Source organism: Protomyctophum bolini, assembly GCF_963924005.1.
Source record: "Protomyctophum bolini genome assembly, chromosome: 22".
Taxonomy (NCBI): domain Eukaryota; kingdom Metazoa; phylum Chordata; class Actinopteri; order Myctophiformes; family Myctophidae; genus Protomyctophum; species Protomyctophum bolini.
The window spans coordinates 33,858,801-33,885,537 of record NC_137883.1 but is presented as its reverse complement, the minus strand read 5'-3'; the positions used below and the strand labels follow the sequence as shown (position 1 = coordinate 33,885,537).

General features: G+C 47.1%; 2 protein-coding genes across 2 annotated transcripts in view; one reads left to right on the top strand and one right to left on the bottom strand.

Annotated features, from left to right (window-relative positions):
- taok3a (TAO kinase 3a) overlaps positions 1–17,459 on the top strand; it is a 109,536-nt gene extending 92,077 nt beyond the window's left edge. Inside the window, 6 exon segments of the mRNA XM_080755703.1 lie at positions 373–501; positions 4,155–4,358; positions 7,060–7,299; positions 8,068–8,280; positions 10,148–10,330; positions 16,861–17,459. Of these exon segments, the coding sequence (XP_080611829.1) occupies positions 373–501; positions 4,155–4,358; positions 7,060–7,299; positions 8,068–8,280; positions 10,148–10,330; positions 16,861–17,022 (1,131 nt within the window). The 3' untranslated portion in view covers positions 17,023–17,459.
- Positions 17,460–22,794: 5,335 nt separating this feature from the next.
- Positions 22,795–23,709, bottom strand: LOC308309785 (small glutamine-rich tetratricopeptide repeat-containing protein alpha-like; the record flags this gene model as incomplete). The annotated part of the gene is made up of 1 exon (XM_080755702.1): positions 22,795–23,709. The coding sequence occupies one exon, from the start codon at positions 23,707–23,709 to the stop codon at positions 22,795–22,797; it is 915 nt and encodes a 304-aa protein (XP_080611828.1).
- Positions 23,710–26,737: the final 3,028 nt, after the last annotated feature.

The window sequence follows — 26,737 nt, the reverse complement described above, 5'->3', positions numbered from 1 at the left end:
ACCCATTCTGACCTGAGATCAGATTCATACGAGGTTTCCACTGGACACACACTGGTCTGATTAACCCATTCTGACCTGAGATCAGATTCATACGAGGTTTCCACTGGACACACACTGGTCTGACTAAACACTCTTTGAAAAAGCCTACCTGTAAAAGCCTACCTGTAAAAGCCTACCTGTAAAAGCCTACCTGTAATGGCACCAGGCCCAAAATAGGGATGTCAGGTTAAGGAGACATCCCTATCATGGACCTCACTATGCCACGTCAGACTTCCCGGTATACTACCGGTACCACCCCCAGATATTAGAGAAAATAGCCGATCTACAAGCTCACATCAACCCTGTCCGTGTGTCCGTCCGTCCGTCCCACAGATGAAGAGCGCGCTGGCGGACGAGAAGAAGTTCCAGCAGCAGATCGTGGCGCAGCAGAAGAAGGAGCTGACCACCTTCCTGGACAACCAGAAGAAGCAGTACAAACTCTGCAAGGAGAAGATCAAGGAGGTTTGTCTGTTTGTCTGTTTGTATTGTTTTGTTTTATTTTGTTCTGTTGTTAACGTTTTGCTCCTCGGTGGGCCAAGAAGCCCCCGTCGGGATGCACACGCATTTGGGTGCCCCAGAATAATATGTAATCGTCCCCCATCTCAAAATATGTGGCTGAAAATGTGCCGCACATCTTTGAATATATATATTCTTTCAGAGCAAACGTTTTTATCTCAAATCTTGTCGCTAAAAGAACAACATATTTTCAGACGGAGGTCGGCGGTGCCAATTTCATATAATTGTTGTGGTCCTGATATGACATGATATATTAATTTGAGAACCACTGATATTATAGAATCATAGGTATTTCATGCAGGCAGCAAACTGTCAGGATTCAGAAGACATTCATTTTAACCCTAAATGGGTTAAATCCGGCTCCCCGGTGGCCACAGTCGGTACAGTGCTGAAGGTTGGCAGTAGAGGAAGTGTGTATAGCGCCCAGGATGACATTAGATAATTGACACCGGGTGAGAAAGTGGGATAAAGGAATTATAATTTAAAAAAAAGCGTTTAAATCCTAAAAAGATCCCCAGCCCACGACTATTAATGAACCATGACTGTCTGTGAACACAAAGCGTTGTTCGTTCAATGAAATGCCTCCGACGCACACGGTCGGACGTTGTGTTGAGTCACTCTGCCTCCTCACTGTGTTCCTGCACATGTACAGTACAGTACATACCATGGGCACACCAACAGAAGCGCGTGTGCACACGCGTGTGTGTGTGTGTGTCAGTGTGTGTGTGTGTGTGTGTGTGTGTGTGAATTTGTGTGCCTCCGCAACCTTGACACTGAACGACTAACGCCGCGCCAAGAGAACGAATGTTGTGGGCTGAACGTTTCACGCTGTGTGCGTGTGTGCGTGTGTGCGTGTGTGTGTGTGTGTGTGTGTGTGTGTGTGTGTGTGTGTGTGTGTGTGTGTGTGCGTGTGTGTGCGTGTGTGTGCGTGTGTGCGTGTGTGTGTGTGTGTGTGTGTGTGTGTGTGTGTGTGTGTGTGTGTGTGTGTGTGTGTGTGTGTGTGTGTGTGTGTGTGTGTGTGTGTGTGTGTGTGTGTGTGTGTGTGTGTGTGTCACACGCCAGATAAGTGACCAAAATTAGGTCAGCATGCAGCGCACAGTTAGCGGAAGGCATCACTGCAGGAAGAGAGATTTCCCACCAAACCATAAGCTACAGTGGAGAGAGAGAGAGAGAGAGGGAGAGAGACCACAGAGACCATGGCTCATGTGCTAAGTGCATTAGCCAGAGAGTCGTAGATTATATTGTTTGATGTCCGGCGTAAAGCTTGTATGTCCAAAGCTGCTACTTTTCTTTTTTTAGGTAGTGGACAAAAACGACCTGCGTGTTCCAATGGATCCAACGTAGCTGTTATTATCATCACCATGTTGGCGTGACCTGCGTGTTCATGTTTTTTGCCACAGTCATACAGAATGAGTGGACAATAATATTAGCAGAAACACATACATGAATAGAAAGCCCTGAATGACAGCTCTGTAACTCTGAGAGTGTTCAAATGGAACCCATTTTCTTTTAAGCATTATGTTATGCTTTAGCTATTGAAAAATAGCAGATCTACCAGCTCATAGCGCCGCGCTACGAGCTGGTAGATCTGCTATTTTTTTTTAATCAGGAATATGTGGCGCAAATCTTTGAATAATATATTCTTTCACAGTGCACGTTTTTAACTCATATCTTTGCTTCCGGGGGGGGGGGGGTCCCTGGAACAACATATTTTCAGATGGGGGTCCACGGCCAAATATATATAATTCTGGGGGTCCTTGACATGAAATAAGTTGAGAACCACCGACACATAGAAACATAGGCTTTTCAGAAAACTGTATAAATGTAGAAGATATTTGTAGAATGGATGGTAGGTCTACAGGGGGTCATTTGCAAATAAAACATTTGAGAACCACTAGTACTAGTTGGACTCCTAACGTGCCATACTGTACATACTGTCATAGTAAACAATGCATGGTGTCATAGTAAATAATTAAATACTGTACATATTCTGGGGAAAACCTGGAGACTTGACGTTCAGTAAGTGAACTAACTTATGATCAAAATGAGAACATTATAGAGCGTCGCAGTCCCGCCCCCTCGAGAGACCCGGAAAATAAATCGCCGTTCATTTTCCCCTCATAGACATTTCAGAAAGTCTTTATTTAAAGACGCCGCGGACAAAGACAACTCTTGTCGTGACAAATCATGACGATAAACACAATGTTTTGGGGCCGGCAGGTTATACAACACTTTTTTTGTTTTGTTTTTCTTCTTTGTAATTATTTGTTTGGTCCAAAATATTGTGTTTGTTGTCATGATTTGTCACGACAAGAGTTGGCTTCGTTACGACGCTTAAAAGGTCTTTAAATACATATGTTCTGAAATGTCTATGAGAAAAATGCATTGGGAGTTATTTCCTGGGCCTGACGTCGTCATGAGAGGGGGCGGGACTGCCACGCTCTATAAAGGTGTGTAAAACAGAAGATCTAAGAAATGACCAAGAACAAGACCGAGTCTTTGACATGTTGGTTATTATCTAGTGACACGCTCTTTACTTTTCAGTGTAAAAGGCGCAGACTTGACCCATTTAGAGGATATTATTATATTATTATTATTATTATTATTTAGAGGATGATTCTACAAATGTCTTCTAAATCCGGACAGTTTTCTGAAAAATGTTCTATATCAGGTGCTCAATATTTCCTGTCAAGGACCCCAACAATTATATGTAATTGGCCGCCGACCCCCATCTGAAAATATGTTGTTCCAGGGACCCCCCCCCAAGAAGCGCTATGAGCTTGTAGATCTGCTATTTTTCAATAGCTAAAGTATAACATAATGCTTAAACACCAAAAGGAACCATGCACTTACATTCGAGCGGATCGACTACTTTTTGTGCGACACGCTTGTACGACAATGAATGAATGTGGGGGAATTATAATTTCCCCCTAAAGTCGTGTTAAAAGTTGAAATGATGGAGATATAAGGTTTCCCGCCTCGTCTGCAACGAATATTCATGTCCGTTGAAAGAGAAAGAAAAACCTGCCTGGAGGCAGAAAGATTAGTCCAAATCTCTGTTACACCATTCTCTCTCTCTCTCTCTCTCTCTCTCTCTCTCTCTGTGTGTGGAGGTCATCTGCAGGTCAGGGCAGATGGTTCATCAGGACCACATGGTCTGCTTTGAAGACGGAATTAGCATCAAAATGTATATTTGATGAGTAGGCGGGTTTACTGAGCTCTTATATGACTTCTCAATTAACCATATGAGAGTCCCTGTCACCTTAAGTGACCTTAAGTGCAGTGATGTCATTTCTTGGTTTGACCCGATAGGCTGACCGTCAGGTCAGACAGCCTACAAAAAGGATGCTTTCTCATGTGTGTCCCTAAAGATAGCCTGATGAAGGAAGGCCGCATAGGCCCAAACGCTGCTGTTTCCCTGTTAACCCATTTAGGCCTGACGTCGACATTAAAAAATAAATCTTCTAAATCATGTTTATATATCCTCCCTCCTCTCCTCTCCTCTCCTCTCCTCTCCTCTCCTCTCCTCTCCTCTCCTCTCCTCTCCTCTCCTCTCCTCTCCTCTCCTCTCCTCTCCTCTCCTCTCCTCTCCTCCTCAGGAGATGAATGAGGACCACAGCACCCCTAAGAAGGAGAAGCAGGAGCGCCTGTCGAAGCACAAGGAGAACATGCAGCACAGCCAGGCTGAGGAGGAGGCCACGCTGCTGAGTCAGCAGCGCTGCTTCTACGAGAGGAACTGCCGCGGCTTCAAGCGCAAGGTCATGGTCAAGAGGCACGAGTTCGAGCAGGAGCAGATCCGAGAGGTACTAGGAGGGGCCTGTGTGTGTGTGTGTGTGTGTGTGTGTGTGTGTGTGCGCGTGCGTGCATGGCCAAATGTGCTGACCTTATCACATTAAGTGATGACAGCTATGGCCGTTTTTAGCCCAAGGAGTGTTTTTCGTGCTAAACTATAATGCTTGGAAGGGGTTCAGATTGGGGGGGGCACGGTGGCATAGTCGGTAGTGCTGTGGCCTCACAGCTAGAAGGTCCTGGGTTCGATTCCCACTGTAGGCCCAGCGCCCACAGTGGGAATCGAACCCTGCAGGGGCGTGTTTCCTCCTCTGCGTGCCCATACCCGAGGCAGGGGTTGGTGAAAGGGCCTTTCTGTGGGGAGTTTGCATGTTCTCCCCGTGTCCCCTAGGGTTGGTACCCTCACATGTTCTCCCCGTGTCCCCTAGGGTAGATACCCTCACATGTTCTCCCCGTGTCCCCTAGGGTAGGTACCCTCACATGTTCTCCCTGTGACCCCTATAGGGTAGGTACCCTCACATGTTCTCCCTGTGTCCCCTAGGGTAGGTACCCTCACATGTTCTCCCTGTGTCCCCTAGGGTAGGTACCCTCACATGTTCTCCCTGTGTCCCCTAGGGTAGGTACCCTCACATGTTCTCCCTGTGTCCCCTAGGGTAGGTACCCTCACATGTTCTCCCTGTGTCCCCTAGGGTAGGTACCCTCACATGTTCTCCCTGTGTCCCCTAGGGTAGGTACCCTCACATGTTCTCCCTGTGTCCCCTAGGGTAGGTACCCTCACATGTTCTCCCTGTGTCCCCTAGGGTAGGTACCCTCACATGTTCTCCCCGTGACCCCTATAGGGTAGGTACCCTCACATGTTCTCCCCGTGACCCCTATAGGGTAGGTACTCTCACAAAAAACTCAAAAGAAAAGACACGGGCGCCTGATGGAGGGGAAATGAACTGGTCGGAATAACGTCCGATAACGTTCCACACGCTATACGTCCGGCCAGGGGAAACTCCCGCCTGTCAGGTGAAAAAGAAGCAGCTTGGACTCCTCATGCATAGAAGGAAGCATGAGGTCAGTTCGCTGAGGGTATACCCCAACTTGTCAAAACATTCCCCTAGGGTGCATGGTTGAATATAAACCAATGTGGGATATGTTAGTTAGTAGACTCCTTTACAAACACATTGGTGAAGAGAATTCTTGGTAAGAAATTTATTCTATCAACAGCTCCCCATGTGTGCTCCTCATCTGAGCCATCTGAGCAGCCATCTGCTGGGTGAAGCAGTAAAGGTTACCCCCCCCCTGCCCCTCCCCCTGGGGACCAGAACATACTCCCTGTGCTTATCTCTGGTGTTTGTATATCTGACCCTTCGTGTGAACCTGGACTCTGAACGGCGCAGTGCGACATGCAGCCCAGATCATGTTCCCAGGCTGTTCCTGTCCTAATGATGCCTATTGTTGTGTGGAGCAGGGAGGAGGTGTTTCCCCACCAGGTCTTAAGCATATTACAGAACTAAAGCCAGGTTCAGCAATGCTGTAATCTGCAAATCTGTGGAGTAAATCTGGTGGAAGTAGAGGAGGGGGGGAGGAGGAGGAGGAGGGGGAGGAGGGGGCCCTGAGAAAAATAAATACCCCACTGTGACAAACACTGTGTCATGTTTTTAGACCACAGCGCTAAAGCAGCTAGGGGTCACAAAACATATCAAATGTGACCACATTTGACTGAGGGACTGCCATTGGACTTTTTTGAATTTTTGTTTTGTCATTTGTTTTCTCAAATGAAAGCAGGGAATCATAGCTTCAAATTGACATATTGGTTGTTCAGTTTGACCCACCCCAGTTTTGGAGATATGGCTTATAGAGTTAATGTCTGGCAGAAAACAGCGAGTTGAGAAAACAGGTTGAAAGGTTCACTATTGTGGTCTCTAACATTACACCTATAGCTACATGTTTAAGCATTTTTTTCATATTTACATGTCTTCTGTGGTCTCTAACATTACACCTATAGCTACATGTTTAAGCATTTATTTCATATTTACATGTCTTCTGTGGTCTCTAACATTACACCTAGCTACATGTTTAAGCATTTATTTCATATTTACATGTCTTCTGTGGTCTCCAACATTACACCTATAGCTACATGTTTAAGCATTTATTTCATATTTACATGTCTTCTGTGGTCTCTAACATTACACCTATAGCTACATGTTTAAGCATTTATTTCATATTTACATGTCTTCTGTGGTCTCTAACATTACACCTATAGCTACATGGTTAAGCATTTATTTCATATTTACATGTCTTCTGTGGTCTCTAACATTACACCTATAGCTACATGGTTAAGCATTTATTTCATATTTACATCAGCTCTGACACTTATTTCAGACATGCTCTAGTATGTGAAGAGTCTGCCTGTGCTATTAACTCATTTTGAACAAAAGTTTTTCTCCTCTGGTGAAAAGCTGGAGTTTGTGCAATGGCAGGCGCTCGGTCAAATCTGGTCACAAACGTGTCCGTGGCAAAGCCTTGGTCATATCCATGGCTAATGTTTTACCCGCCATTATGATGTTCTTGTTTTTATCATAACACCCACTTACTGTCCCTTGACATGAAATAGTTCTATAGAACCACTGACAAACTGTCGTTGATTTAGAAGACATTTTGTGGAATGGACTTAAAACATGCATTGTTTGTGTGTCTCTGCCTCACGTGGTGCTCATCTCACATCAGGAGCTGAACAAGAAGAAGACGCAGAAGGAGATGGAGCACGCCATGCTGATCCGCCACGACGAGTCCACCCAGGAGCTGGAGCAGAGGCAGCTCCGCACGCTGCAGAAGCTCCGCATGGACCTGATCCGCCTGCAGCACCAGACCGAGCTGGAGAACCAGATCGAGTACAACAACCGCCGCGAGCGGGAGCTCCACCGCAAGCACGTGATGGAGCTGAGGCAGCAGCCCAAGAACCTCAAGGTGTGTGTTTGGTGTGGTGTGGTGTGGTGTGGTGTGAGCACGTGATGGAGCTGAGGCAGCAGCCCAAGAACCTCAAGGTGTGTGTTTGGTGTGGTGTGGTGTGGTGTGGTGTGAGCACGTGATGGAGCTGAGGCAGCAGCCCAAGAACCTCAAGGTGTGTGTTTGGTGTGGTGTGGTGTGGTGTGGTGTGAGCACGTGATGGAGCTGAGGCAGCAGCCCAAGAACCTCAAGGTGTGTGTTTGGTGTGGTGTGGTGTGGTGTGGTGTGAGCACGTGATGGAGCTGAGGCAGCAGCCCAAGAACCTCGAGGTAAAGCATGTGTGGTGTGGTGTGGTGTGGTGTGGTGTGGTGTGTGGTGTGGGGCGTGCGGTGGCACAGGAGGTAGTGCTGTCATGACTGTGGCTCAGGAGGTAGAGCAGGTCGTCCAATGATCCATGGGTCGGCGGTTCGAATCCCGGCTCCTCCTCCTGTCCACATGTTGAAGTGTCCTTGGGCAAGACACTGAACCCCAAATTGCTCCCGATGTGCTGGTTGGTATACCTCGCATGGCTTCTGCCACAATCGGTGTGTAAAAAGTGAAAAACAACTGTCATTACGACGGCATCACGGCCCGCCAAAATACATTTTGTTCGACTAAATCAACTGCAGATTCAGTCGACTAAAATCTAATGATATATTTAGTCTAAACTAAAAACTAGACTAAAACACTAAAACATTCCAGGTGTGACCAAAAAAAAAGTGACTAAAAACCAAACACTGTAACTTTCAGGCCCTGGAGATGCAGATCAAGAAGCAGTTCCAGGACACGTGCAAGGTGCAGACCAAGCAGTACAAGGCCCTGCGCCACCACCAGATGGAGGTGACGCCCAAGTCGGAGCACAAGACGGTGCTGAAGGCGCTGAAGGAGGAGCAGACCAGGAAGCTGGCCATCCTGGCCGAGCAGTACGAGCAGAGCATCAACGAGATGATGGCCTCGCAGGCGGTGAGTCGCCTGACCTCCAAGGAGGGTCAAAGGGTCAAAGCCTTTAATTCACTCTGTGTGGGCAACCGAGTGTCATTGAACTCTGGAGGAGGCTTGTGTACAAAGCCCAGTGGAATAGTAAGAGAGTGGCGACATGCTTTGATCTCGCCACAAAGCGGGGTGCCTATGGGCTATAGTTCCAAACATTGGAACTATCCCATTGAGATAGAATGAGCACTTCCACAAAGCGGGGTGCCTATGGGCTATAGTTCCAAACATTGGAACTATCCCATTGAGATAGAATGAGCACTTCCACAAAGTGGGGTGCTATGGGCTATAGTTCCAAACTTTGGAACTATCCCATTGAGATAGAATGAGCACTTCCACAAAGTGGGGTGCTATGGGCTATAGTTCCAAACTTTGGAACTATCCCATTGAGATAGAATGAGCACTTCCACAAAGCGGGGTGCTATGGGCTATAGTTCCAAACATTGGAACTATCCCATTGAGATAGAATGAGCACTTCCACAAAGCGGGGTGCTATGGGCTATAGTTCCAAACATTGGAACTATCCCATTGAGATAGAATGAGCACTTCCACAAAGTGGGGTGCTATGGGCTATAGTTCCAAACTTTGGAACTATCCCATTGAGATAGAATGAGCAACGCTGGGAGTCCCATTGAGATAGAATGAGCAACGCTGGGAGTCAACGCTAGTGTCTCGCCACTCTGGCACAAAGACACTGTAGAGCAGTGGCTTCTCAAGTCGGGTTCTGACTTGGGTTCGATTCCCGCTGGGGTCGCTGTGGGCGTGTTCCCTCCTCCGCAGTAATCCTGGTCTCTAAACTACCTCCCCCTGGTCAAATCTCTGGCCAGGGGGAGGTAGTTTAGAGACCAGGATTACTGCATCCCCTCCATCAGGTGGGGTGCCTGATGGAGGGGATGCAGTAATCCTGGTCTCTAAAGGAACTGGTCGGAAATAAAGTGTTCCTTCCACGCGCTACATCCATCCCGGGGAAACTCCCCCCTAGTCAGGTGAAAAGAAGCAGCTTGGACTCCTCATGCGTAGAAGGAAGCATGAGGTCAGATAATGGACACTGGGTGAAGAAATGGGTTGCAAAATCGTATACATTACATAGTTTTAGTTTTAAAAGTTGCCCCATGCACAGGGGGGCAGTCAGACAGATATTTTGTGAAGCCACAAGGAAATCGGGATTTCCTGAAAGTTCATATAATGGCCTGTTGTGGCGCTGTCATTGGGCGCAGAAAAACCCATAGCCCCATAGAAGTCCATGTATTTGGGCCCAACTTCACCTAGACTGTATTACCTTAATAAACATGGTCATGAATACTTTCTGCTTCCAGTCACTATAGTTTAAAGTCTCATTTCTCATGTCATAATATTTTGGAAAACTATGGTCCCATTTATTAAATAAATGACCATAAAGTCGCGTATGTTCTGAGGGGCGTGGCTACCGTTACAATCTATGAACGGGAGCCACCCCCCCCGTTCAAGTCAAAATAAAAACCAACCAAGAAGAAGGGGGGGAAGTCCCGCCTCGTTAATCAATCAATCAATCAATCAATCAATCAATCTTTATTTGTCACATACATATTAAAAAAGTAGTATCTTTAAAATGCAGTGAAATGTATGTAGGTCAGCCCCACAGAAGTGAACAGTAATACATGACAAGAGGACTAAAGCTAAAAAATCTCCCATTTAAAACTTCCAACCCTAAAAAGCAGACTATAATAAATAATTAAGTTAGACTACAATAACTTAATTATTTGTTGTCTTGGCCAGCCAATGGCCAGCTGGGCCCAAACGGAATCAAAAGTTGCCCCCCATGCATCATGCTCTCTCTCTCTCTCTCTCTCCCTCCCCCCAGCTGCGTCTGGACGAGGCCCAGGAGGCAGAGTGCCAGGCGCTCCGCCAGCAGCTGCAGCAGGAGATGGAGCTGCTCAACGCCTACCAGAGCAAGATCAAGATGCAGACGGAGGCGCAGCACGAGCGGGAGCAGCACAAGCTGGAGCAGAAGGTGTCGCTGCGCCGCGCGCACCTGGAGCAGAAGGTGAGGGGGGGGGGGGGGTCACTGTAGGGGGTGGGGGGGGTCGCCGTGCTCACCTGGAGCAGAAGGTGAGGGGGGGGGGGGTGTCACTGTAGGGGGTGGGGGGGGTCGCCGTGCTCACCTGGAGCAGAAAGTGTCGCTGCGCCGCGCGCACCTGGAGCAGAAGGTGAGGGGGGGGTGTCACTGTAGGGGGTGGGGGGGGTCGCCGTGCTCACCTGGAGCAGAAGGTGAGGGGCACATCATCAAATTGCTCCAAAAACCTCCCATTGGTCGTGTTTTTGCTTTGTTATCCTGCATGCACTCAGATCCACATTTGCATGTGAGAGACGCAGAGACAGGTCAGACAGACAGACAGACAGACAGACGCAGAGACAGGTCAGACAGACAGACAGACACAGAGACGGGTCAGACAGACAGGCAGACACAGAGACAGGTCAGACAGACAGACAGACAGACAGACGCAGAGACAGGTCAGACAGACAGACAGACACAGAGACAGGTCAGACAGACAGACAGACACAGAGACGGGTCAGACAGACAGGCAGACACAGAGACAGGTCAGACAGACAGACAGACAGACAGACGCAGAGACAGGTCAGACAGACAGACAGACACAGAGACAGGTCAGACAGACAGACAGACACAGAGACAGGTCAGACAGACAGACAGACAGACAGACGCAGAGACAGGTCAGACAGACAGACAGACACAGAGACAGGTCAGACAGACAGACAGACACAGAGACGGGTCAGACAGACAGGCAGACAGACGCAGGCGCAGGCAGACATTGATGTGGTCACACAGGCTCACAACAGGTGGGGATGAGAGTGGCATGCATTCCAGGCTACAGAGCAGACATCCATTCCTCTCCTCTCAGCCTCCAGGCTACAGAGCAGACATCCATTCCTCTAACAGCCTCCAGGCTACAGAGCAGACATCCATTCCTCTAACAGCCTCCAGGCTACAGAGCAGACTTCCATTCCTCTCCTCTCAGCCTCCAGGCTACAGAGCAGACATCCATTCCTCTAACAGCCTCCAGGCTACAGAGCAGACTTCCATTCCTCTCCTCTCAGCCTCCAGGCTACAGAGCAGACATCCATTCCTCTAACAGCCTCCAGGCTACAGAGCAGACATCCATTCCTCTAACAGCCTCCAGGCTACAGAGCAGACATCCATTCCTCTAACAGCCTCCAGGCTACAGAGCAGACATCCATTCCTCTAACAGCCTCCAGGCTACAGAGCAGACATCCATTCCTCTAACAGCCTCCAGGCTACAGAGCAGACATCCATTCCTCTCCTCTCAGCCTCCAGGCTACAGAGCAGACATCCATTCCTCTCCTCTCAGCCTCCAGGCTACAGAGCAGACATCCATTCCTCTAACAGCCTCCAGGCTACAGAGCAGACATCCATTCCTCTAACAGCCTCCAGGCTACAGAGCAGACATCCATTCCTCTAACAGCCTCCAGGCTACAGAGCAGACATCCATTCCTCTAACAGCCTCCAGGCTACAGAGCAGACATCCATTCCTCTCAGCCTCCAGGCTACAGAGCAGACATCCATTCCTCTCCTCACAGCCTCCAGGCTACAGAGCAGACATCCATTCCTCTAACAGCCTCCAGGCTACAGAGCAGACATCCATTCCTCTAACAGCCTCCAGGCTACAGAGCAGACATCCATTCCTCTCCTCTCAGCCTCCAGGCTACAGAGCAGACATCCATTCCTCACAGCCTCCAGGCTACAGAGCAGACATCCATTCCTCTCCTCTCAGCCTCCAGGCTACAGAGCAGACATCCATTCCTCTCCTCTCAGCCTCCAGGCTACAGAGCAGACATCCATTCCTCTAACAGCCTCCAGGCTACAGAGCAGACATCCATTCCTCTCCTCTCAGCCTCCAGGCTACAGAGCAGACATCCATTCCTCTCCTCTAACAGCCTCCAGGCTACAGAGCAGACATCCATTCCTCTCCTCTCAGCCTCCAGGCTACAGAGCAGACATCCATTCCTCTAACAGCCTCCAGGCTACAGAGCAGACATCCATTCCTCTCCTCTCAGCCTCCAGGCTACAGAGCAGACATCCATTCCTCTCCTCTCAGCCTCCAGGCTACAGAGCAGACATCCATTCCTCTAACAGCCTCCAGGCTACAGAGCAGACATCCATCCCTCTCCTCTCAGCCTCCAGGCTACAGAGCAGACATCCATTCCTCTCCTCTCAGCCTCCAGGCTACAGAGCAGACATCCATTCCTCTAACAGCCTCCAGGCTACAGAGCAGACATCCATTCCTCTAACAGCCTCCAGGCTACAGAGCAGACATCCATCCCTCTCTCAGCCTCCAGGCTACAGAGCAGACATCCATTCCTCTAACAGCCTCCAGGCTACAGAGCAGACTTCCATTCCTCTCCTCTCAGCCTCCAGGCTACAGAGTAGACTTCCATTCCTCTCCTCTCAGCCTCCAGGCTACAGAGCAGACATCCATTCCTCTAACAGCCTCCAGGCTACAGAGCAGACATCCATCCCTCTCCTCTCAGCCTCCAGGCTACAGAGCAGACATCCATTCCTCTCCTCTCAGCCTCCAGGCTACAGAGCAGACATCCATTCCTCTCCTCTCAGCCTCCAGGCTACAGAGCAGACATCCATTCCTCTAACAGCCTCCAGGCTACAGAGCAGACATCCATCCCTCTCCTCTCAGCCTCCAGGCTACAGAGCAGACATCCATCCCTCTCTCAGCCTCCAGGCTACAGAGCAGACATCCATTCCTCTAACAGCCTCCAGGCTACAGAGCAGACATCCATTCCTCTAACAGCCTCCAGGCTACAGAGCAGACATCCATTCCTCTAACAGCCTCCAGGCTACAGAGCAGACATCCATTCCTCTAACAGCCTCCAGGCTACAGAGCAGACATCCATTCCTCCTCTCAGCCTCCAGGCTACAGAGCAGACATCCATTCCTCTAACAGCCTCCAGGCTACAGAGCAGACATCCATTCCTCTCCTCACAGCCTCCAGGCTACAGAGCAGACTTCCATTCCTCGTCGTATTGTGGCCAAATCATTAGGTGTCACCTCTAGTCCACGGCTGTGACACCGGCCTATTCCTCACTGTAATGAGACAATTATTGACCAGTGAAACATCAATTATTTTAAAATGAATGGATACAACAGGCCACTAATACACGGGATGAAAACGATTGATCCAAATGTTTCAAAGGGATCCGGGGTGAAGACACAATAGACTATAGACACTCGTGGTATTGATTGATGCCTACTTGGGGATCGGGGAGGGAGGGGGGGGGGGGGTGGCCGCTAAACAACCCCCCCCATTGTCCCCGCGGACCCCTTTCCTTTTCATACGACCACTTAGACCATCTGCCGCGCATATCAATGAACGGGAGACGAGATTAACACGGCCGAAGCGACCGGCCGCCGGCAGCCTTCTGAAGCGGTCGACGTCATTGGCCTCGGTGTGTGCTGGAGGTAGCGTGTGTGTGTGTGTGTGTGTGTGTGTGTGTGTGTGTGTGCTAGAGGTAGCGCTCCCACAACAAAGGAACAGGCTTCTTATTTATTTCTTTATTTCTTTTTTTTTTTTTTCAAACGCTGCCCTGATCCGGTTCTGGTCAGCCCCCCCAGTTTAGTGCCTGTGTGTGTGTGTTTGTGGGTGTGTGTGTGTGTGTGTGTGTGTGTGTGTGTGTGTGTGTGTGTGTGTGTGTGCGCGCGCGTGCGACTGTGTGCGTGTGTGCGTGTGTGACTGTGTGTGTGACGATGACCTGTACTGTGGCGGTCTGGCGCCATCTCCTGGCCGTTCTCTGACCTGCATGAGACTGGGATGATGTCATGGTTTATTTGGAGGGCTGGTCAGAGACAGTCTGGAGGGTCTGTGTGTGTGTGTGTGTGTGTGTGTGTGTGTGTGTGTGTGTGTGTGTGTGTGTGTGTGTGATGTTCAGTGCTTCAGCGTGCTGCTGTGCTGCACTTTGTACGTCTTTCTGTCACTGCAGAGGAGCTCCAGTAACACATCTAGACCCGAGGTCCATTAATGTCTTCTAAAATCATGACCGTTTTCTGAAAAACCTCATGTTTCTACAGTATGTCAGTGGTTGGTTGCTCGGCCTTTTTCATGTCAAAGACCCCCAGAATCATCTGTATTTGGCCGCCGACCCCCCCTTCTGAAAATATGTTGTTCCAGGGACCCCACCCCGCCCAGAAGCAAAGAATTTAGTTAAAAACATTCGCTCTGAAAGAATATATATATTGAAAGATTTGAGGCACATTTTGACGATTAAAAAAAAAAAAAGCAGATCTACAAGCTCGTAGTGCGCTATGAGCTTGTAGATCTGCTATTTTCAAATAGCTAAAGTATAACATAACGCAAAAGGGGTTTCCGTCCTGAGAGGCACCAGCATGACATTATTTGACTCGACAGAATGGGCTTTATTTCGGTGCTTTGCAGGCGCAAAGAAGTGGACGAAATGATTGTTTCCGCATGCTCTTTAGTCGCTCCATCGTGTCGCGGTATTACGTTGGAAGAGAGAGAGGATATAAAGGTAGAGTGAGAGCAGAAACCTGCAGGCACAAAACGTAAAAAAAACAAAAAAACAAACTACGAGACAGAGCATGAAAACATAGGTGTGCTTTTTATAGGGCAATAATTGAAACTACAGTAACTTGTGCATAAATAAAGTGCAGTATTGCTTTCAAGTAATCTAGGAGATACGCTGTCAAGGTGAACTACTAACTAGACTATTAGACCTTATACATGGTCACAGGTTTGGTTATCGAGTAAACTTTTTTTTTTCTTTTTTGGATTAAACTACAAATTACATTTATGTTTTTGCCTTTTAGGCTTCGTGAACAAAAAACAATTTGCACGGTGCTTATATAACAAATAACTTTAACCCATTTAGGCCTGACGTCGAAATTAAAAGAACTTCTTGTTCTAAATGATGACAGTTTTCTGAAATACCTATATGTTTCTACTGTATATCAGTGGTGCTCAATATTTCAGGACCCCAAAAATTATATGTAATTGGCTGCCGACCTCCATCTGAAAATATGTAGTTCCAGGGACCCTCCCAATGTATGAATGAATGAACCTTCACCTCCCAATGTATGAATGAATGAATGAACCTTCACCTCCCAACGTATGAATGAATGAACCTTCACCTCCCAATGTATGAATGAATGAATGAACCTTCACCTCCCAACGTATGAATGAATGAACCTTCACCTCCCAACGTATGAATGAATGAATGAACCTTCACCTCCCAACGTATGAATGAATGAATGAACCTTCTCCTCCCAATGTATGAATGAATGAACCGTCACCTCCCAACGTATGAATGAATGAACCTTCACCTCCCAATGTATGAATGAATGAACCTTCACCTCCCAACGTATGAATGAATGAACCTTCACCTCCCAATGTATGAATGAATGAACCTTCACCTCCCAACGTATGAATGAATGAACCTTCACCTCCCAACGTATGAATGAATGAACCTTCACCTCCCAACGTATGAATGAATGAACCTTCACCTCCCAACGTATGAATGAATGAACCGTCACCTCCCAATGTATGAATGAATGAACCTTCACCTCCCAACGTATGAATGAATGAATGAATGAACCTTCACCTCCCAACGTATGAATGAATGAACCTTCTCCTCCCAACGTATGAATGAATGAATGAACCGTCACCTCCCAACGTATGAATGAATGAACCGTCACCTCCCAATGTATGAATGAATGAACCTTCACCTCCCAACGTATGAATGAATGAATGAATGAACCGTCACCTCCCAATGTATGAATGAATGAACCGTCACCTCCCAACGTATGAATGAATGAACCGTCACCTCCCAATGTATGAATGAATGAACCTTCACCTCCCAACGTATGAATGAATGAACCGTCACCTCCCAACGTATGAATGAATGAACCTTCACCTCCCAATGTATGAATGAATGAACCTTCACCTCCCAACGTATGTATGAATGAATGAATGAACCTTCACCTCCCAACGTATGAATGAATGAACCTTCACCTCCCAATGTATGAATGAATGAATGAACCTTCACCTCCCAACGTATGAATGAATGAACCTTCACCTCCCAACGTATGAATGAATGAACCTTCACCTCCCAATGTATGAATGAATGAACCTTCACCTCCCAACGTATGAATGAATGAACCTTCACCTCCCAATGTATGAATGAATGAACCTTCACCTCCCAATGTATGAATGAATGAACCTTCACCTCCCAATGTATGAATGAATGAATGAACCTTCTCCTCCCAACGTATGAATGAATGAACCTTCATCTTCCAACGTATGAATGAATGAACCTTCACCTCCCAATGTATGAATGAATGAACCTTCACCTCCCAACGTATGAATGAATGAATGAACCTTCACCTCCCAACGTATGAATGAATGAACCTTCACCTCCCAACGTATGAATGAATGAATGAATGAACCGTTGTGAAGCCACTTTGAGCACTTTGTAAAAGCATCTATAATAAAAATGCACTTCATTTCCCCCCAGATTGAAGAGGAGCTGGTTTCCCTTCAGAAGGAGCGCACGGACCGCATCAAGCACCTGCTGGAGCGCCAGGAGCGTGAGATGGACTCCTTCGACATGGAGAGCATGCGTCTGGGCTTCTGTAACCTCGGCGCTCTGGACTTTTCCAAGGACGACTACAGATGAGGCCCAGAGCCCCTCCCTGCACCCCCTCCCCTCCTCCACCGCTGCCTCTCCTCTCTCCCTTTACCGTAACGTTGAGCCTGACCCGACAGTGTTCTGGTCTGACCCGACAGTGTTCTGGTCTTTACCGTAACGTTGAGCCTCGACCCGACAGTGTTCTGGTCTTTACCGTAACGTTGAGCCTCGACCCGACAGTGTTCTGGTCTTTACCTTAACGTTGAGCCCGACCCGACAGTGTTCTGGTCTTTACCTTAACGTTGAGCCTGACCCGACAGTGTTCTGGTCTTTACCTTAACGTTGAGCCCGACCCGACAGTGTTCTGGTCTTTACCGTAACGTTGAGCCTGACCCGACAGTGTTCTGGTCTTTACCTTAACGTTGAGCCTGACCCAACAGTGTTCTGGTCTTTACCTTAACGTTGAGCCTGACCCAACAGTGTTCTGGTCTTTACCTTAACGTTGACCCGACAGTGTTCTGGTCTTTACCTTAACGTTGACCCGACAGTGTTCTGGTCTTTACCTTAACGTTGAGCCTCGACCCGACAGTGTTCTGGTCTTTACCTTAACGTTGAGCCTCGACCCGACAGTGTTCTGGTCTTTACCTTAACGTTGAGCCTGACCCAACAGTGTTCTGGTCTTTACCTTAACGTTGAGCCTGACCCAACAGTGTTCTGGTCTTTACCTTAACGTTGACCCGACAGTGTTCTGGTCTTTACCTTAACGTTGAGCCTGACCCAACAGTGTTCTGGTCTTTACCTTAACGTTGAGCCTGACCCAACAGTGTTCTGGTCTTTACCTTAACGTTGAGCCTGACCCAACAGTGTTCTGGTCTTTACCTTAACGTTGACCCGACAGTGTTCTGGTCTTTACCTTAACGTTGAGCCTGACCCAACAGTGTTCTGGTCTTTACCTTAACGTTGAGCCTGACCCGACAGTGTTCTGGTCTTTACCTTAACGTTGAGCCCGACCCGACAGTGTTCTGGTCTTTCAGCTACTGATGTCCAACCGAAGCTTGGTTTTAAACTCAGTCACGGTAGCGGTGTCGCGTGCCAAAAAGAAATAGCAGGCCGACAAGCTAACATCACTGCGACGCGATGTCAGTCAGCTTGTAGGCCTGCTAGTTTCTTTTGTTCTTCATATCACCGCCGCCACATGATGGAGTTTGAGTTAAGCCTCGCTCAATACAAAAAGACACTGACGCAAAAAAACACACACACACACAAACACAAAAGAAAGGACTCGGAATCGCTTCCAGTTGTCCGGGCCGTGTTCTTTAGAGCCAGCAACAGGTTGTAAGAGACCAACACCGACCGACACCACCGTCACCCCCGTACGGACGTACGTACATACGTTACGTACGATCACCGTCCCCGTACTGCCCCTCCTCCTCTCGTTGGTGTCTGCACACACGACAAAAAAAGAACCCGATGCTGGATAAACTTCTCGTAGTTGTCATGTTTTTGTAAGAATTATGATAACCTCGTCACAGTGTTTGCTGTTTCTTGTGCAATTATGATCACACTTTTTGGCGTGACTAAAAGTCGGAAAACGAGACAGAGAGAGAGAGAGAGAGAGAGAGAGAGAGAGAGAGAGAGAGAGAGGAAGAGAAAAGTGGTGGTTTTCCACGAGCGGAATCACGCGGTCAGAGGCCCTTGCGTTTGTTCTGAGGTGGTTTGTCTCTCGAGCCATGCAAAAGAAATGATAATAATAATATAAATAAATGAATAAATAAATTCAAGCGCATAAAACTATTACTCCTTCCGCAGCCATTCACTGGCGCTGCTTCGATCTTTTCGCCACTTTTTCTGGTACTTTTATTCATCAGGTTCAAGTTTTTACAGCAAATTTCAATTTCAAAAACGATTTGATACTTTGAAAGAAAGAAATTGTCGTTGATGTACATAATGGTACGCTTCTAAATAAATGTGACTCTTTTAAGTGAATTTGATTACTGACTCGGGGCACTGTGGGGGGGGGCAGGGGGGGGGGGTCCTTTATGGTACAGTATTATTAGTGTATCACAACTGGTTCGGGGACCAGCAGGGGGTCCAAAAAAGGACCCTTGTGGGTCTGTCTGTTAAATGAAACACTGCAGGTTTTTACCAATCTACACGGTAGAATATTGTGTTAAACCATTTAAAACCTGATCGAGGGGCCCATTCTATACAAATGCCTTCTTAGACCAGAAAGTTGTTCTTACACACCTTAAAAAGATGTATCTAGAAGACTGAGCAGATCTTGTACATGCAAGCAGGCAGCGTTGTACTAACTGGGCCTACAGTACATCCTACTGTACATCTGCTATTCAAATCTAAAAAGGAGACAAGGAGAGACGCTTTCCCCGGTTTTAATGGGGGGAATTATTATTTGAGAGACGTACAAAATGGGAACCAAAATTTGGTTCCATTCTGTAATGCTGCTCTCTCTCTGACTTTACGGTAAAGTTGGTCCACTTAACTTGGATCACCGGTTGTCCCCGGGGCCACGTTCGTACCGTATACGTCGACAGGCAGTGCTTTATAATATGGTACTGGTTTCTCTGCACACTGGGCAGCCAATGGGAATAATCGTACTGGTTTCTCTGCACACTGGGCAGCCAATGGGAATAATCGTACTGGTTTCTCTGCACACTGGGCAGCCAATGGGAACAATGCTACCACGCTAACTGCGACTGACTCCCAGCTATAGCACAAAGGGCTTTGTCGGGGGGGGGGGAGTGGGGGAGTGGGCTTGTATTTTGTGTATAGACGGATTTATGGAGAGCCTTTACTTATTTTCGTATTGTATTTTAACTGTTACTCAAATCAGATTTTTTAAGAGCAATTCTCTTTTTTTTCCGCCCCCTCCCTCCTTCCTCTTAAAGCATTTCAAATGCAGTAATCTGTCATGGGAATCTATTTGAATTCTTGTCTACATCACATTCTCTTTTTCTGGTTTCTTTCTTCTCGTTTGGCTTCAACCACAACTCTCTCAAGCTGTGTATTTTCTTATCAAAACCAGATCAGTATGATGCTTTATTATTGCATGCACTTTAATTTCTTTTCCAGGGTTAAAAGAAAGCATGGAATCTGTCAGAGCTTTTAATTATATTTGTAAATAAAGTGCTCATCACACAAACTTATTATGCAGTGCCTTCCTTATGTTTTCACCCCTGTCTGTCCCGTATGATGTAAGAGCGTCCCTCACTTCACACAGGTGTGATCTTTTTTAGCCTCTAGTCTAGACACAAATGTAAACGGCACGTGGTGCAGTCAGACATGTGTGTTAACTGACCAAAACAAGTCCTGGACACTTGTTACTTACGCAAGCAGAGCGCGCAAGTAGGCTACTGTGAAAAGGGCCCACCATTCGTTATGAAGTAACTAAGGTAAGTTTGGTAACTGTGTGTGTGTGTGTGTGTGTGTGTGTGTGTGTGTGTGTGTGTGTGTGTGTGTGTGTGTGTGTGTGTGTGTGTGTGTGTGTGTGTGTGTGTGTGTGTGTGTGTGTGTGTGTGTGGTGGTCCCTTATTGCAGTGATACTCAACCTCAGGCCCGCGGGCCACATCAGGCCCGCGGGACCATTATGACTGGCCCACCAATGAAAATCTAAAAGAAAGAAGAAAAACAAATCTGGAAAATGAAATAAAAATAAATAAATCTGAATGAAGTTATCTTTAATGACATTATTATAAGTAATACTATTAGAGTTGTACTATTACTCGAACGAAAATAAAAGCTTGGGGGGGGGGGGGGGGAGATGCAATGCAAATGAAAGACATATATTGTGTATCCCTATTCCCTGACATAATTTTATAGCTAAACGGACAGAATTCTATTTTATTTGAATGATGAAACCCAGCTGCCATTAATAGTTGGAAATGGAAATGGAAATTGCGGAAATTGCGAAATTGCGGAAATTGTAATTGCGGAAATGGTGCAAATGGAAATTGCGGAAATTGCGGAAATGCGGAAATGGAAATTGCGGAAATGGAAATTGAGGAAATTGCGGTAATGGAAATTGCGGAAATTGCGGAAATGGTAATTGCGGAAATTGCTCTTCACTTATAGCTATCTATTTTCAGGTAGATTGTTTTATTTTACTCAGTCAGCCATATCACTACTCATTTTTTTTCATGAAAAAGGTCATAGCTGGGTAATCTATTTTCAGGCAAATTGTGTTTATTGTATTTTATTTTACTCAGCCATAACAATTTATTTTCTGTTAACCAACTTGCTGGCTGGCAGGCAGGCAGACAGCTACTCATAGACAGGCAGACAGACAGACAGCTACTCATGGAGAATTGGACAGGCAGGCAGTCAGACAGCTACTCATAGACAGGCAGACAGACAGCTACTCATGGACAATTGGACAGGCAGGCAGACGCTACTCATGGACAATTGGACAGGCAGGAAGGTTCCGGGAGTGTGTGTGTGTGTGTGTGTGTGTGTGTGTGTGTGTGTGGTGGTCCCTTATTGGTTGTTGATGGTGACATACTTAAGGTATTGTTCAAGGTTGGTATAAGGTTAACAGACATTAGTTAGTATAGCAGTACTTGCGCTATATGGCCTATTAGTTCATTGTGTGGTCCTACAGTATATTTATTTATTTAATTCATGAACATAGTTTAACAAATAACACGTGACATGTGATCAACGAATACAAACTATATCTACAAAGGAGGAAAAGGGCCGGCAGAGAATGACACCTGTTTTCGATGGGAACAAAGATCTTGTTCTTTTTATACTAGACCCAGTAGACCGGTTGGTGCCTGGCTGTAGACCCAGTAGACCGGTTGGTGCCTGGCTGTAGACCCAGTAGACCGGTTGGTGCCTGGCTGTAGACCCAGTAGACCGGTTGGTGCCTGGCTGTAGACCCAGTAGACCGGTTGGTGCCTGGCTGTAGACCCAGTAGACCGGTTGGTGCCTGGCTGTAGACCCAGTAGACCGGTTGGTGCCTGGCTGTAGAGCACCGAGTCGGGTAACGATGGAAGCTGGAGATCCATGCCTCGCCCGGCCATGCAATACCCGTTGTACCCGTGTCAAGAGTGTACCCGTTCCACCCAACTGTGTCCCTTTTTATGCCCATATATGGACATTTCTGTCTCTGTCTCTGTCCTATAGATGGAGCCTGCCTGGGCAGGGGCCTTTTGTGGCGGTTCTGGATTGGACCAACTGCACACCGGGCCCTGCCCTCCCTGTGAGGGTGTGGACTGTGGAAACGCGCGTGTGGAGTTTGAAGTCGGTGGGGTGAGCGGATCTCGAGTGACAGACGTCATGCTTCCCTTCAATGCATGAGCACAACAACAACAAAAAAACTAGAGTGGAATAATGTAAACGTTGAAAACGTTTGCCGATGTGACACAGAGCAACTTTACTGGACCTTCTCAGCCGCCGAGTCAACGGTCTGGACCTCCAGTACTGGTGGAGCCAAGGGTTGTCCTCATGGACAGGGTCCTCAAAGTGGGTACCCTGTAATTAGACATGGATGTTAATAAGGTGCTATAATTCATGGGTGCCGTGAATGGAAAAGGCTATTTAAAATGAACATCATTGATTGTACAATATAAATTGGGGTCTCGGAGTCAGAGATAGAAATCAAATGGGGGTCCGTACGATCGTAGACCATCCATGTGAAACTGGGCGCCCTTTAAGAGGTTGAGAATCACTGCTAAAGACGTACAAACAAATCTTCTCTTATGGGGGTCCCTGGCACGTCTCTTCAAATGGGGGATTAGCGGGGATAATTAGTGTCAATTTGGGGGTGCTTGACATGAAAGTGTTTGGCAACCCACATGCCTTTTACGAGGCCTGGCCACTCCCCCCATCTGTAGTCGGGGCCCCGCCTTCGGCTGCTCCCCCGGGCGCTCCGGTTGGCCCGAAGGCCCCGGTGATCCCGGAGACCAGCTGCTGCAGCTGAGGGTTGTTCATCAGTGAGGACACCTGCGGGTTACTCATCAGAGAGGTGGCCATGTTCCTCAGCTCCTCGTTGTTGAACAGACCCGAGAAGTCCATCCCTCCCATCCCGCCGTCGGTGCCGGGGCCCGCCTGCAGGGGCGGGGTCTGACTCTGCAGCACCTTCTGCTGGCCGATGGCCAGGTTGGACTTGTACGTCTGGTTGCCGGGCTCCATCTCCAGGGCCTTCTTGTAGAAGCCCAGGGCCTCCGTGTTCCGGTTCAGGCCGGTCAGAGCCGTGCCCATCCGGCCGTAGGCCTTGCAGTACTTGGGGTCAATCCGGATGGCCGCTTCGCAGTCCTGCACGGCTCCCACGTGGTTGCCCAGCTTGCTGTGGGCGGCGGCCCGGTTGCCGTAGAACACGGCGTTCTGCGGGCTGAGCGCGATGGCCCGGGAGTACAGCTCCACGGCCGCCGAGAAGCCCTCCGCCAGCATCTGAGCGTTTCCGTCCACTTTGAGCTGCTCCGCTTCCGCCATCTGCTGGTCGGTCGGCGTAGTCGTGTCCAGCGCCTTGTTGGCCTGAGGGGGAGGAGCAGCGGAGGCCGCTGGGAGGAGCTTGGACACGGCGTCAGAGAAGATCTCCGGCAGCGTCTGCGAGACGGCGAGGCTCTGGTCGGCGGCGGAAACCTCAAAGGCCGTTTCCAGACACTGCACGGCCACCTCTAGACCCTCCTGGGAATCCGCAGACAGCTTCCCGGAACCGAGCTGGACGTTGAAGAACTGGATGATGGAGAAGACGAGTCGCTTGGTGTTGTCTGACATTGTGACAGAGATCGTTCTTTATCTCAGGTATAGGTGTTCAGGGGATCGTTCTTTATCTCAGGTATAGGTGTCCAGGGGATCCTTCTTTATCTCAGGTATAGGTGTCCAGGGGATCCTTCTTTATCTCAGGTATAGGTGTCCAGGGGATCCTTCTTTATCTCAGGTATAGGTGTCCAGGGGGTCCTTCTTTATCTCAGGTATAGGTGTCCAGGTGGAGCCTTTATGACTGAGTTCTGATTTTCCAACGAGCTTCGATCGGTATGTTGTTTAAGTACACGGTCTGGAGCACCGAGGCATGACGTCATTATGCCTCTCAGCCAATCGGCCAGTTCTATGATGTCAACCATCTGTGATGTCAGTACGTAAGCCTATATTTGGGTGTATGGAAGTGCCAGTGCCACACACACACACACACACACACGCATACACACGCATACACCCGGATCTGGATCTTCAAATAGTAAAATCAGGTAGTTCACATTTTCATTTAAAAAACAAATAGTACTAGGTTTTGTTCTAATCTATATTGTCTAAATCGGCTTTGTTTGTGTTTCCTTACGGCTTACAGACTAAAAGAGTGACTTTGAGAGCTGTTTCACCAATAAACAGTTTGGAGCGTATTTTGAATGATCATTTTCTAATCAATGGAGCAAATATTTTTCATTTCTTGACAAATGTGATCAAGCGCTTAGTCTTGTATTCAGGTCCATGCCAAGTCTCTACTCAGAACATTGTTGCTACTGTATGTCTTTTACTGATTTGATGTCTGTGATTTATCGACCGTACAGTGACTGCTAGTGTGGCAGTGTTTTCTCTTTGACAGAACGGGCAGCACAGTTTTGTACGAACAAAACTCTGAACTTCAGTCTTATATTTCCCTTCAGTCAATGAAGGACATTCAGGTTTTCACCTGACAAATCAGAGTAAATGTACTATATATCCTTGGGAACCAGAGCCATGTATTTGTTGTTTTGTACTTATATATTAAAATATATATTATTATCAACAAGTCAGGCTCCACCAACTGATGAAAGGAATCCAGGGGATTAGGACGCGGTGTCTGTATCCGCCAGCAGCTTTTTAATCAAAGAAAACAGTGAAGTTCAATTCATCAGCGAGAACAAATGGCCTCTCTCCCCAGATGGTCAGCAATTGGACGCCCAACAAAACGTGCTATTGACTGAGACGGTGGGGGTCTTATCAGCGAGCTGGCACACTGCACTATGGAGTGTCTTATGAAGGAGGTGGTGTCATGACAAGTTCATTAAACCGCCTCTGACCAGTGTCGTTTCAATTGTTTCAATTGCGGAAATTGCGGAAAAAACGATGGGTTATAGCCCATCGTTTTTTTAATTTTTTGAAAAATTGCGAAATTGCGGAAAAAACGATGTGTTATAGCCCATCGTTTTTTTTATTTTTTTGAAAAATTACGAAATTGCGCAAAAATTGCGGATTGTTGCGGAGGAATTGTGAAAAAACGATGGGTTATAGCCCATCGTTTTTTGAATTTTTTTAAAAATTGCGGAAATTGCGGAAATTGCGGAAAAATTGCGGAGTGTTGCGGAGGAATTGTGGAAAATTGTGGAAAATTGCGGAGTGTTGCGGAGGAATTGTGGAAAATTGTGGAAAATTGTGGAAAAGGCTACTGTACTCAAGTACTGTACTCAATTACATTAGGCTACATTATTTGAGTTTCTTCTTTTTAACACCAAAACATTACATTTCTATTAAAGACACATAATATTGTACTTTGGACTTCACAACATTACTTATAGTATGAAGGTTGTTGTTTTCTCACATTTAAGCATGTTGAAGTCAGCTGTTGAATAAATAAAATACTTTGAATATAGTGACTATAGTGAATAGTGAAAAGTGAATAGTGAACATTTTTACCCGTCACCACTAGGTACTGTAATAGTAGTCTAGGCCAGTGGTTCCCCAAGTGGGGTCTGGGGGCCACCCAGGGGTCTTTCAGGGAGTTCCAGGGGGTCCCCAGGTAAATTATATAGTTTGGAAACAAATGGACCCTTATGGGTCTGTAACATGAGAGTGTACAAATGGAACCAAATGGACCTGCTAGGGTCCATTTGTACACTCTCAGAGTTAAGTTAAGATTCAATGATTGAATAGGACAGCAACAGGGAGGACCTACAGCGCCATTTATTCTATTTATTATTCTGTATACATTACTGTACATACTGTACATTTTTCTGTACTTATTCTCTCATTTACTGCATTACTGTTATGTATTGCACTTCTGGCTAGACGCCACCCTTCATTTCATTGTCAAAGTATTTGTATACTATGTGCAGTGACAATAAATGTAATCTAATCTAATCTAAAAAATAACATATATGGTCGCTGCAGTTATAGGAATCTTTGCTTTTCACCCAGGCTGCCCGGGTTCAACTCAAGTAGCCAAGTAGGCTTTCTTGGGTTTAAAATAAAATATTCCTAGCAGACTGTACTTCCCTGTGCTTCTTTTTACAAACTGATAGTATTCAATCAATCAATAATCAATCAATCAATTACACTTTTCCTCCGAGGTGGAAAGCCTGGTGGTTACTCACACACGCCGAGTTGCGGTGTACATTGTTGAGCTGCAGCGACCTCTGGTGGCAGAATGTGTGTACAGCGTCAGTGGTGGTCACTGGACATTTAGCAGACCGCTCTTGACTTTAACCTATATATAACTCTATGGACTTTACAGTTAAACCAGAGCGATTTACAGTGAGAAAGAACAACACAAGGTAATACACCAAATGCATAGAAACACTTTTTATTTGCTCAAGATAAAGTCATAGGCTACAGATACAAAATTAAATAAAAACAATAATAAAGAAAAAAAACATGGTAGGCGCCTACGCGCCTGTTTCAATCTCGACATACAAAGCTACTGTAAAACATGTAAATTAGTAATAATAACATCAATCAAAGGTGAAAAATAATTCAGCCATCATCCGTTCACAGCCTTTACACGTATAGAACCGATTGATAATGAATTAATGTGTATACCGTATGCAGGCGT